Below are 13,517 nucleotides of genomic sequence, written 5' to 3'. Positions count from 1 at the left end.
TACTCAAACATTTGGTAATATTCCTGTCCTCCTTCTCTTGCTACAGATGGAGGTAAGTTAGGGCCGTTTTCTGTACTGTGCCAGTTGTGAGCTCTTAAATAATTTCTCTCCTCAGCACTAACATCGATTTTATTTAATCTCATCAAATCCAGCTGCTCTCAGGCTTCTCAGTTACATCCATCTGCTCCATCCATCATGCTTTCTTTTATGTTCCATTACTCTGTCTCCATCGCAGTGAATGATGGTTTGTTGTCAGCTATGCATGGGATGTGAAGATACATGGCACACTTTCCTGTGTGTGGTCACGGTGTACTTGTTTTCTTTGGATCACAGCGTGAAGCATGTTCGGTCAAAACACTGCTTTGTGAAGCATTAATAAAATACTGTTTGCAAATTCAAATCTTATTCATGAATATGGGTGTGCTTGCCTGCCTCAGGTTCAGAGTGGGTGGATCCCGAGGATCCAACAGTGATCGCAGAGACGGAGCTGCTCGGAGCAGCGGCGTCCATCGAAGCAGCAGCTAAGAAGCTCGAGCAACTCAAACCCAGAGCCAAGCCAAAGGTGGGTGACTGTATGGTGAATAAATGAGGAGAGAGGTGAAGGAGATAATCGTGTCAACATTATGTTAAAGAGAAAGACAACCTGTCAAAAGGCCTTTTTCCATTTTATTTTATTTATTTTTTTACAGTTTAAAGCTTTCTAAGATATTGTTTCTGTCAGCAGTCTCTGGAAATAAAGAAGAAATATTCATCATGAAGCTCATAAAAGTCTTTCATCATGATAGATGATGTGTGGATAGAAATAATGGTTACAAGAAAATGTCCTGACTTGAAAATTTAAAGTATGAATGGAAAATCATTCCTAAACAATCAATTTACTAATGGCTATAGGTGATGTTTATATGGAATTTCAAAGATGATGTGATGAGCAGCTAAAATACTTTAAAATCATTAAATATTATTTTGAAGATAGAGAGAGTTGTTTCCAAGATGCAAAAAGGGGAATAAACCGCAAAAACATTACATAAAACCTGTAACCAAACCCCTCAGGATCCCCTGCTGGCCACATTAGTTAAATCTTTACAATTTTAGTGAATGTTAAGTCTAAAAAGAAAATGATAATCTAACTTTTCTATAATATAGATTATAGATTAGTGAGCTGGAATACTTTGGTGCTAATTTTATCAGGTAACCGAATTGAAGTTGTTTTATTAAAAAGTACCAACATAACAATGTAACTGTTAAAAGTAAAAATATACACACATTGCCTAAAAATGAGAACCTCTAGAGTGTTATTATGGCCCGAGCACTAGTGTGTGAAGGACCTATTGTAATCGCTTTGTTTATCGTAGCATTATTATTGACTGTGTGTGTGATTTTACTGTTACAGCTTGCTTAAATGCTTTTTATATAGTAACAATTTAATGGTGACCAATAAAAGGTCAGGTCCTCTGCAAAGAGTCACAGGAGGCATCTGAAATGTTATTGGATGTGGTTGATAATCTCACTATAAAACACCTGATAATATGATGTTGCCCAGCACCTAACAACAAGCCAACCAGTGCTGTAATGTGGACATGTGTTAGTTTATTTAATGTAAAAACTAGTGATTTAGAGTAGAGTGCACTTTGATCGGAGCACGAAATATTTCACCTTTTCAGATTACAGCTCATCCTTGTAACTGCCAAGTGATTTGTTGACTTTTAGATAAAACTTCTTATTTTGATCTTTGGACTGCACAGTGTTTACAGCTCTGTACATTACATAAATGAGCTCTGTAGGAATACGTTCAAGTATATCCTAAACAGTGCTCTGTGCATGCCTGTAAACATCTTTTTGTGTGGTTTATATCCAAGTTTCAGTGTTATTATTGGAAGTTGTACAAGGAGCAATTTTACGGTAACAAAATAGCACATTTTGTTTTGTTGCATTACTGAAAGGGTGCTCTATTGCTTGTCCTGTCTGTCAAGCTGTTGTATACAGTACTGTGCAAAAATCTTGAGCCATCCCTTATTTCTTTAAATTTTGCTTCAGAGAAGCAGCCTGGCTTATATTTTTCTTAACTGATCTTGAGCTATAGTTCTCCAGGTTTTCAAAGTTTTTCTTTGTTCATTTTCTGGCTAGTCTTGAAACCTGACAATTTTCAGAGGACTTTTTTTTGACCTATGAATTATGCAAGCATAAAAAATGAATCTAACTCAAATGATGAATCTGAATTGTGTCTACATATAACAGACACGAACCAATTTCTAGTTGTATCTTGAGGCACTTTATTATTTGCCGCTTATCATAAACTTGTAGTTTGTTCAATTCGATTTTATTTACATAGCACTAAATCACAACAGGTGTCGCCTCAAGGTGCGTTATAGAAATCCCAACAATCAAACAACCCAATTTGAGCAACCACTTGGCAACAGTGGAAAGGAAAAAGTCCCTTTTAACAGGAAGAAACCTCTGGCAGAACGAGGCTCAGAGAAGTTTTTCTGCATCACTCGGAGACAGGATGTTTCCAATTTTAAAGAGATGAGGCCTCCAATTTCCCATTTGTTCCCATTTCTTTAGTTGAATCTACAAAAATGCCAATGCCACACTTTGACAGGTATAAAATAGTATTTTTACAAAAACATGTTTCCCAAAACATTGGCACTGTTTTAAATTGAGGAAACTGGACAAGAGGAGGACAGAAGAATTGTCAGGCCTAAAAATTGTCTACAGCAGATGGAGAGTATCTGAAAGTAATGGAGAGCAATCCAGCAAATACCTGACACAAAACCTGAGAGATGCATCTGGTCCTTCAGTTGATTGATCTACTGATCACTGAAGCCTCAGCAGAAATGGTCTCAGTGGAAGAGTAGCTGTCAAGAAGCCATTCTTAAGGAAGGGAAACCAGGACGAACGGCTGAGGTATGCCAAACTATGTATGTACAGAGGTCAGGAGAGAAATTCACAACAATAAGCCACCTTGTCAAAACTCATGGAATTATGAATGCAGAATTGTGATCCATCATGAAATACCAGGAATAAAGCATGACAATGATTCCCAAAACGATGCCAATGCAGTGAAACCATACTTGGACAGAAACCACACAATGGGAAACTGCGTCATGGCCTGGCCTCCCGAGAGCCCAGACCTCAACATTTTTGGAACAGTGTTGTCTCATCTGGACAGAAAACAAAAGGCAGCCAACATCCAAAGAAGAGACTGAAGAACTTTTCTTGAAGAGAATTTAAAGAAATTACATGAAAGCTTACCTAAGAGAGTTCAGGCTGTGCTGAAGAATAAAGGCGGTCATAACCTCATTAGAATAGTCCAAACTAAATTACATAATTCAATAACCCGTTTCCACCCATTTTCTATTTTCGTGCAAGTTATGAAGAAATGAGGGATGGATCAAGAGTCTTACACAGTACTGTGTGCATATGTGTATATATATCTGTGTATATATATATATATATGTGTGTGTATATATATATATATATATATATATATATATATATATAATTGCATATTCATGTTCATGGAAGTATTAATGTGATCTCTGTAGCTGACACTTGTTGTATTGACAAACTCACTAAAATTCATGATACTGTACATAATATTGTCTTCATTCAGATCAATTCAAACACCATCATGTTTACTGTGCCCTCCCTCCTGTTCATCCCACTCCTCCACCACCCACCCTGCCACCGATCCAGCCATCTGTGTTATTTCATTGTAGTTCTAGCTTAAGCCTGTCCCAGTCTGTGTCTTCTAGCTCCCAGTTAACCCCCCGCCCTCCCTATTCCCTCCCTGCCTGCCCCTACCACCGGAGGCCTTCTCTGCAGGGCTCTGTCTGATATGTTTGATATATTAGGTTGTTATTCAGTCCCAACTATATATCAAACATATTCCTACAGTGTCCCGCTCTGTCTACAGACATGTGGTGTGAATGTGTTTGTGTGAAAAGTGTGTGTGTGTGCGTATGTGTTTAGAAAAAAAAAGCAAAAAAAAAAAAGCAGATGAGTATAATAGGATGTTTTCTATAGAGTCTTGCTTGATGTTGTTGTATGTAGCTCCTTATCAGCTCTTGCAGTTTGAGAAGAAGCTCTGTATCTGGATGAATCATCATTTTGTTTCTCTTACCAAGTGTCCCAGCCTTGGTCACTGATGATCAATCAAGTCCTGTCTAAAAATGTGCATACAAAATGTTATTCAATGGAGTAATAAATCCAAAGTTCATCTGTTTCCAGTGATAAGTACTTCAGTTTGAGTAGAGGATTAATCAACTTTGATATTTCTTTAAATTTCACCCTGGCGAAAGACTTAATCATTTGAATGGTTCTCTTCTCCCTCAGCAAGCAGACGAGACCCTGAACTTTGAGGAGCAGATCCTAGAGGCAGCTAAATCCATTGCTGCAGCCACCAGTGCTTTGGTTAAATCAGCCTCAGCTGCCCAGAGAGAGCTGGTGGCTCAGGGGAAAGTGGGCTCTGTCCCTGCAAATGCTGTGGATGATGGACAGTGGTCCCAGGGGCTGATCTCTGCTGTAAGTGCTGGAGTGAAAAGTGTTGTTTTACACAGGTTACAATCACATCTGCCAGAAATTAACTTTAAATAAATTAACTTATTTTTTTCATGAACAGGCACGTATGGTAGCAGCAGCAACTAGCAACCTGTGTGAGGCAGCTAATGCCTCGGTGCAGGGTCATGCCAGTGAGGAGAAACTCATCTCTTCAGCCAAACAGGTGGCAGCCTCTACTGCTCAGCTGCTGGTGGCCTGTAAGGTGAAGGCTGACCAAGACTCTGAGGCCATGAGGAGACTGCAGGTAAACACAGCCAGTTAATTTAAAAGCGCTGATATGAAGAGGATTAGCGATCATCTTCAATAGCTTTTTACTTTACAGGTGTGCATTTAATTAGAAAATGTTTATGCTCGTCTTTGCACCAGTTAAAAGGAACTGATTGCTTTTATGTTGTTGTTCTGTTCTGTAAATGATGTATTTGCCCTTTAGATTGCTGGAAATGCAGTGAAGAAAGCATCCGACAATTTGGTGCGGGCAGCTCAGAAGGCAGCATTTGAAAAATCCGATGAAGACAACGTGGTGGTGAAGACAAAGTTTGTGGGTGGAATTGCGCAGGTAATGCTTTTAATTTTGAAACCAGTTTCTGTTGCATTAAAAAATAAATCTGTTCATTCTGGTGTGTTTAGCAGTTATATTGTTAGTGAAATTTGTCCTTCATATCCACTGGCTCACACATCTCTAGTCACCAGCTTTACAAATAATTTCAGTTTCTCATTCTTCAGCACTGCTGGGCAATTATTGATTTGATGCTGCTGAAAAATGCTGACAAGCTATTGAAATGCCCTCTACTTGTTAATTATTTCACGTCTCCTGATGGTTGTCAGTGTTCTCAGAAAAGATTTTTGTCTTCTTCAGTCAATACATGGAATTCAAATCCCCTGTTTTTGTACACAAGTGCATTCCCACACATCTTAAGTTAGACCATACAACCAATAAACACACAGAAACATAAGGCATAAAGACACTGAGGTAGTAAATGTTCTAAAAATTGCAATTACATTGCGACAATTACATATTCTGCAGGTTTTGGGTCGTGTGTGTATTAAAAAAAGGTTAAAATGATATATGCTCTGACATAAAAGTTTCCTCACCGTCTGTGTAGATCATTGCCGCCCAGGAAGAGATGCTGAGAAAGGAGAGAGAGCTGGAAGAAGCCAGAAAGAAACTGGCCCAAATAAGGCAGCAGCAGTACAAGTTCCTGCCCAGCGAACTGCGAGAGGACAGCAACTAGTTATTCAGCCTCACCTTTGCTGCTACGTACGCTTGCACCAGTGTGAAGAGCACATCTGTTTTTGTGTGCATATTTGTATCCTGCTAATGGCACACCTGGACTGGTACGCCGTCCTCCAGTGAATCCAGATAAGTTGTGACTGATTAACAAACCCGGGTCTGCATTGAACACCGCTGACAACATGTAAGGTCATCTACTAGCACGTGTTAAAAACTACTGCGTGATACTGACTACTTTGTGAAAACAACAAAAAGATTGTGGCGATCGCCTGAAGAACTCCTTCATGTCCTAATGTATAACTACTTCAAACTGATGTGATCTAAACCAGAATGTGACATGCTTAGTTCAAACAGCACATGTGCTCTCACGTTTGTTCTTAAGCGCCATTTTTGTAATGTTTAACAATTTGCAGCTCTTGTGCATAAAGTTTAAAATGAAGAACTGATTGTATTGCTGTTCACGTCACATAGCCATTTAACTGCAACGACACCCTGAAAGCAAAAACATTTCTGCTTGGTACTCTGATATTGTATGAATGTTTGCCTGTATACCCCAATCTGGCACCTTAATGTCTGTCTGAATCGTGTAAATCACTGTGGCATGACTTGACTTTAATTCAGTGGCCATAAACCCTAATATGAAGGAAGACCAGATTTTGCGTATGGACGTTTCTTGGGCCATTTCAACAATGAAAGTGTTTTGGGGTTTGTTTGTTTTTTTGGCAATCCTCTCTTTGTGTAGAGAGTTACAGAATATAAGCGTCTTTGTTTCCTTTCTTCTCATTTTTATACTCTTTGTTTGCTCCACGTGCAAAACTTTTTTTAATGCAACTTGCAAGAAATTCACCGTTTGTCACAACCCTTGACTTTAGGACCTCATGTGCAGCCTCTAAGACTCAAATAGAATGTTTTACATTATGTTACCATGTAAATGCTTTCCTACGCAGGGCATGTTACCATAAAATGGATATTTATTACTCCTGAGTATTTTTAGCAGAGAGGGGTCTCTTTCAGGGTCGCAAACGGTCTCATTTATTTACTACCACTAGCAGAGTCCTGGGTGGCTTCTTGGCAAGATATCAAATATCTTCAAAGACCTTCAAAAGTCTTTTTTTTCCCAATTATTTGTCATTTCAGGTAATGGGACCTATATACAGTTTGAACAGAATATGATCATGATGCAATAAGATGGATGGTGCTTTAGGGGGCAGTGTTAGCTTCCCTTCTGTAAGAATCCAAAGCTCTGCTTATACTTTTCGTGCAGAATGGAAAAGTTTGCGTAACCCTGCAGGCCGACTCCTACATAATGCATGTTTGGAATAACTGGAAAGATGCCAGGGAATTAGTTGAATTAGCCGAATGCCATGCAGAGTGCCACTTCTATGCATGCACTTTTTCCTGATGATTAGTCCCAACAGATTTACTTTGGTCCTTATATGTTAGTATTTTTTTTTTCTTTCATTTTTTCCAGCAAAATTCATCACTGCCAGGGACTGATGTTATTTATCTCCACATTTCTAAATTCGGGAAACAACAAAATTCAGAATCTAAAAGATTGGTCAATAAGCAGATTCTAACAAATGAATGAATAAATAAATACACAAATAAATCTTTAACATGAATGACCTGAAAGTGAAGAGCCTGCAACACTAATCCTTCTCCTGTTCTGGGTGCTCTGTTACTGAATATGCTACTCGCTGCAATAGAACAACCTTTTGTTTGTAATGTGTTTTGTTCACATGTCTTACTATATGGACTCTGTTTCAATATTAAACTACAGTAGATTGTGAGAATAGGTCCTGCTGTGAAAATGCATGGCTTTGTGCTTTGGATGCAGATAGTTTCAAACCTCCACGTGAGACCATCACCTTTAAGTTTGTTTGTTTTAAAGCATTGGGACTGAATTCAGAGACATTTTCTGCCATTGTGTGTTTTTTGTGTGAGCGTGAGAAGCGAGGGGTGGGTTCACTGCTTTATCAGTCAAGTCTGTAGTGTTTTTATTAGTGCCTTAGTCCGTAGCCCATACACTGTTTGGTCTGCTTATGTGACAGCTTCACCTCAGTGGTCAATAGAAGGTAGTGGACATGCTATTTTTTTTTTTTTTGTTCTTTTTCTTTTAAATGTAGGTTCATGTCTGTGGATTGTTAACATTTGATTTCCCACTCACTAGCGTACTGTTCCTCTAAGTGCTGAAAGCAACTGCACCCCCTTTATTTTCCTCTCTGCCACATGCAAGGCCTTTTAGGGATGATGGAGGAACTGTCTGCCAGTCAAAAAAAAAAAAGTGTCGTCCTTTTAAAATGTATTATCAGTATGCCATAGATACTGAATATGTATATTACACGGATGAACACATTTTAGTACTGCATTCCATGGGCATGTACCACAGTGCTTCTAAATGACGACAGACTGGACACGTGAGCCTGTCGACTGCTTTGTGTGTTATGAAGTCACTGAAATCTTATGGGTGGGCTTTCTTTCCTTGTGCTTTTAAAACTATGAACGAAACATGTGATAAGAACATTTCGATATATCTGTCACCATTAAGATGTTGTGATGCATTTTCAATGCTGTGGACTATTTGAAGTGTTCTGTATGTTTTGTTTTGTTTTTCGCCCCCTTCCCTTGACAGAAATAAAATTAGGAATTCGCTACAATAAAGATAAATGATAACATACAATATAAAAGATATTTATCTGGCCTCGATAAAAACTATTTTTTGTATTCACTGAAAATAAAGCATTTCAATGTAATAAAAATTTGTGTGGTTGTTTTACTTGTAATGTGCACGCAGTCAGGTCTGCAAGTTTCTGTATAGTTGCAAAACCAAACAGCCAATATGTAACTGAAATGCAGACTTTATATAGACTATATATAGAGAGATGTGTATATATAGAGAGATAGATATAATAAAACTCCCCAATTCATGGGAGCGTGCAGCTATATCCAAAGTGCATGACTGATTGTTACACCATGCAGGGCTTCTGACTTTTAAAATTGCATATAATTTCCAATATTCTTGTAAATAAAAAGAAACTATTAATACTTAGAATTAACCTCAACTGCTAAAATCTCACATTTGAAACATCTTTTTCACTGGTATGCTGAAAGTGCAGCTTCCTGGAGACAACTGACACCAAAGTCTGTCCTCAGAAATGGTCCATTTGGGCTTTTAGTGAGGACAAAACTGAAAGAAACTAAAACATTTTGTAAAATGCACTGGATCTCTATTCTCTGGAGGGTTCAGTAACAATAGAAACATTTGCATTATGAAACAAAAAAATCTTTTTTGTGGGCTAAAGTTTGCTCTAGTTTCAATTGTAAAGTACAAGATTAAAAAGAGAGATTGAAAAGAAACTGACGTTACTCCAATTTGTCTTATAGCTTGTTGATGGTTTATCTCTGAATATATCTGAGAACTCTGATCACATGTAGATCATTACTGGCTGCCAAGATTGCACTTCTATTCTGGCACAACCCTCTGCCAATAATAATAATATTTATCTGGAACGCACATTGAATCAAAGGCATCATAAATTAAAATATCTTTAACCAAATTAGGTGAGAATAAGATCGTATGTGTACTTCTTGACCATTAATAATAATAATTTCTAATTTAAACATATCACGTTCAACTTTGACCACGCAGTGTTTAATCCTGCGTGTCAAGAACTCGTTTTAGTGTGTAGTTAAAATGCACTGAGGTTCAGTATCATGCTATATACGGACTCTACCAGAAGTTTATTACCAGCATACTGTAAGACTTTTATGTTGGGATATCATATTTACAGAAAGCAGAATTTAACAGTCTGCTGATAATGTAGAACATCAGATTCATCATGTCTGTTGCATCCATGTGTGATGTTGGAGCTGCAGAATGTGAAACCACTCTAAGTGAATAACAAGAGGGGTGACTTCTGGCGAACAAACAAGGTCTCTTTAAGTGTCTGTGTCACGACAAGTTGGTATTTCTGAGTCAGCACTAAACCTGACTCTATATTGAGTCTGGACTATAAAATGAAGCCTATGCTAAATTTGTTCAGCACTAAAATTTGAGGAGGCAAAGTCAATTGCAGTGACACAGCTGCTCCTGGCACTGTTTTAAAACCTGGAGTCCTTTTTCCCCCCTGATATTTTCTCACTAAATGAGCTTTTAAAGCAAATACCTCGTGTTTTTCTATCTGGCACAAATCTGAAGCTTTGTCGCTGCTAAAACATTTCTGTTAACAGTGGGTCTGACTTGTAACAAGAGGCCCTGTTGGCTGCGGACAAGACAGCAAAAACCCTGGCTGAAAGGACGAGGGCATTGCATTTAATGTGGACAAGCAGGTGATAGAAGACAGCTCATCCATTATTTTTATGTCCTAAATCTAATTATAATTGAAGTCAGAAGGCAGCTACAGTTACTGATGACTACAGCATACTATATAGCAAGTCTTGATGCTTCAGTTGTGCTCAATGTAAGATTACCCGTCGTTAGTTAGTGGCGCCTTGGGGACAAACGGCATCTTGAGCTCCTTCTTCTCATCTGCTCTTTCATCCCATCTCTCTACATTCACTACCTCACGTTCATCTTTTCTTTTCAATAAAAAGATTAGGGTCAGATCAGCTGGTTTTTGTGGTGTTATTCCACCGATGCGCTAAAATGGATTACCGTGACGAGAACGCTGCACACTCATACACACTCATTCATTTGCACGGCCTCACATATGAATCTGTCTAAACCCTTTTGATGAGCTTCATTAAGTTTGACTCACCAGGTTTAAGTGAAACGCCGGCAGTATGTGTGGGTATCTTTTAATTATTGAAGAGGAAGTGAGAAATTCCAGTCTAGACATTCCCAGTGATATCATCACCAGACTCCCATTTTTTTTTTTTTTTGTCTGGGAGCTCCTTACACAGCCGTCTAAACAGATCTGTGACAAAGTTTATATTTGTGGTCTGACACCAAACTGTAAAAACACTGCTGAATACCTTTGGCATTACAAAAGTACATAAATAAAAGAAGTCAATTACAAGATGGCGCATAAGCCCGGCTGATCTTTCAATCATAGTGCATTTAGATTTATGAGCGCCTCGCAACAACAAACAGGTCATAAGCAATCACCACTTAATGAAATGAAATTGCAGCATTTAAAGTTCACATGCGGCTCGTCACAGGACTGCGACATAATGGTAACAAGGCCATGCACTTCTTTGCATGTAGGGACTTCTGGAAACACTGAGGTTTGATTCAGTTATCACACCTGTCTGCCTTAAAGCTTTAACAGGTTTGACAGCACTCATTTAATATCCAATTTAACTAGTGACATTTTTTAAAAGTCTTCTTTGAACTGAAACTTTTCGGATTAATTATCTATGTGCGTCCTGGACCCAGACAGGAACCATTAACTGAGCATCTTTGAGTGCATACATGACAGAACGTACAAACCCCCACACAGAAGGTTCAAACCCAGGAACCTCTTGCTGTGAGGGAGTAGTGCTAAACACTGAGCCATGGTGCTGCTAATTTTAGGTCTGGTGGTAAAAAACAAAAGGTCAAAAGGACCCAAATGATTAAGAAAATGATCACTTTGGTTGATAGCAAAATGGCTGAAAATGTTGTCTGTGTAGCAAGGCCATGGGGAAAAATAGCAATATTTGCTAAAATAAGAAGAAATAAAAAATAAATAATTCTTAATTATCAAATTAATACATCTCTGTCTCATGATTCAAATTCCCTTGACCTAACCTGAAGAAATCATTATTTGTTGGACAGGTACAATGTGACGATGTTCGTCTCTCTATCTATCCAGAGTGCTAGGGTGACATGGATTGCGCCCTGAGCCTCTCTGATCTCTGTGTATGACTGGTATGCCTGCCTGGCTGCTGAACTGTCCACAAACACATGGCAGAATGACAACACAGTGACAGCTGACTGCCTTAATAAAGCTCCACAGGAAGGATTTCAGGCCAGACCACCAACAAAATAAAATGCAAAGGTACATCACAGAGATAAAGGGAGAGAATTAAAAACATTAAGATTTTACCATATTTCGTAGACTTAAATCACACCTTTCTTGGCTGCTACTTCAAAGCACATTGTGCGCTGTCTGTCCTGTGTGCTGCACAACAACATTCAATATTTAGTATTTACTGCTGTTTACACTTAGCTAGATTAATGCGATGGTGTTGTGTTTAGTATGTTGCTTTGGTTTTTTTTTTGCTTGTTTTCTATTCTTTTTCTCTCAACAGGTGATCCAGGAGATATTTTTTTCCCCCCTTTCTCACTGTCCATCTCCCCTTCTGTTTTTCTTTTCCTTCCTCTTTCTTTCTCCCTTTCCTATCCCTCACTCATGTCTGTCCCGTCTGTAACAACTAAAATAAATAAAAATAAATAAAATAAATAATAAAAACAAAGGTCGATCAAATGGACCAATTCGGCAATGCCATGATGATCCATTTGGCAAAATAAATCCATTGGGTATCCTTGTTGGTCTTCAGACAACAATTCTGACGGCTAAAGAACCAAATGGGACAGGCAAAAAAATATATATATTTTACCATAATTATTTAATGATCTTGTAATCTCTTCTTTAAGCATGTGAACTAACAATCATTCACATAATAAAATTGTGGTTTATCAAATACAGTATCAGTGAATCATTTGGTGTGCTTGTGCTTTGCTTGCTTAAAAAGTGTTTGATGTCTCTCTTCTGAAAGTCAGGCTGTAAAGAGTATGGGGTCATGGAGAGTCCAGCAGGTGCTGTCCAAGCAGCAAGATTCCAAAATATGCACTCAACAAATAGCATAAGGGACGAAGCGAGTAGGAGATGACAAAATATTCTTAGAATGCTTTGTTATTTGTTACGATGTAAGATGAGGTCAATGATGTTCATACAGTATTACACAACTTTCTTTTTCAGGTCCAGTTCTTCTTACATGCAAATAATCAATCACTGTAGTCAACACTAGGTTAAAATATCATTCCTCAACCGTCCTGACTGTATGTTGTGTGTGACAGCTGCAGCAGTGCCAGTGGCTGTGTGAACTCTTACTGAGGCGCAGGGAGGGGGTGATGTTGAAATTCCAGAGCTTCTGTATGTGCACACCACTGTACCCACTGTGGCAAATCTGAGCTGGAATTATCTCGCATGTATTAGCTGAGAGAAGAGTTGGACAGGCTTGATGATATAACTCTACAGAAAGCAAAGCCTATCTGGTTGCTGCTTGGATGTTGAACTATGTTGTATGGGAGCTGCTGAAATGATCCCTGAGCAGCAAACAAGCCATACTGGCTAATATGACAGCCCTCCAGGGGAGAAGAACTTTCGCAGAGGCTTAACCAATCAGATATATTTGTTTTGTGGGAATAGCTTTGATGCAAGAATTGGTACCATAATTCTTTAAGTGTTTATTTCTGGATACAGAACAAAATGTTTGATTAAGTAAGCAAGTAAGCAAAATTTATTTATATAGGAAATTTTAAGACAAAAACAGTCCCAAAGTGCTTTGGAAAGGTATTAAAAATGTGGTTTTGGCCCAGTTTGGTGGATGCAGTTTGGCTCTGTTGTGTAAAAAGTAGGTTTTAAAATAATTATAGGATAAAAGTCAGTTGATGTCTTAAATGTACATTTTTTCACATGTATTGTAGTTTGTGGCTTATCTTTCTGAGTGCTAACTGAGTCGTCATTACCAACACATTTATTCCAAATAACCCCCCTCAGAGAACTACTCTTTGAGTCTT

The 13,517-nt window shown here is 38.4% G+C and overlaps 1 protein-coding gene across 2 annotated transcripts in view; it reads left to right on the top strand.

The window, feature by feature from the left end:
• The window catches only part of tln2a (talin 2a), a 111,307-nt gene extending 102,757 nt beyond the window's left edge, over positions 1-8,550 (top strand). For both annotated transcript variants that reach the window (XM_087831942.1, XM_087831987.1), the window contains exons 54-58: positions 438-562; positions 4,336-4,524; positions 4,622-4,804; positions 4,991-5,116; positions 5,664-8,550. In XM_087831942.1, the coding sequence (XP_087688068.1) occupies positions 438-562; positions 4,336-4,524; positions 4,622-4,804; positions 4,991-5,116; positions 5,664-5,792 (752 nt within the window). In that variant the 3' untranslated portion in view covers positions 5,793-8,550. The remainder of the gene's footprint in view (positions 1-437; positions 563-4,335; positions 4,525-4,621; positions 4,805-4,990; positions 5,117-5,663) is intronic.
• The last annotated feature ends 4,967 nt before the right edge of the window (positions 8,551-13,517 follow it).

This window comes from Neolamprologus brichardi, chromosome 1 (assembly GCF_056152115.1).
Source record: "Neolamprologus brichardi isolate AB-2024 chromosome 1, ASM5615211v1, whole genome shotgun sequence".
In the NCBI taxonomy this organism is placed as follows: domain Eukaryota; kingdom Metazoa; phylum Chordata; class Actinopteri; order Cichliformes; family Cichlidae; genus Neolamprologus; species Neolamprologus brichardi.
Note: the sequence above shows the minus strand (reverse complement) of the source record. Positions and strands in the feature narration are given on the sequence as shown.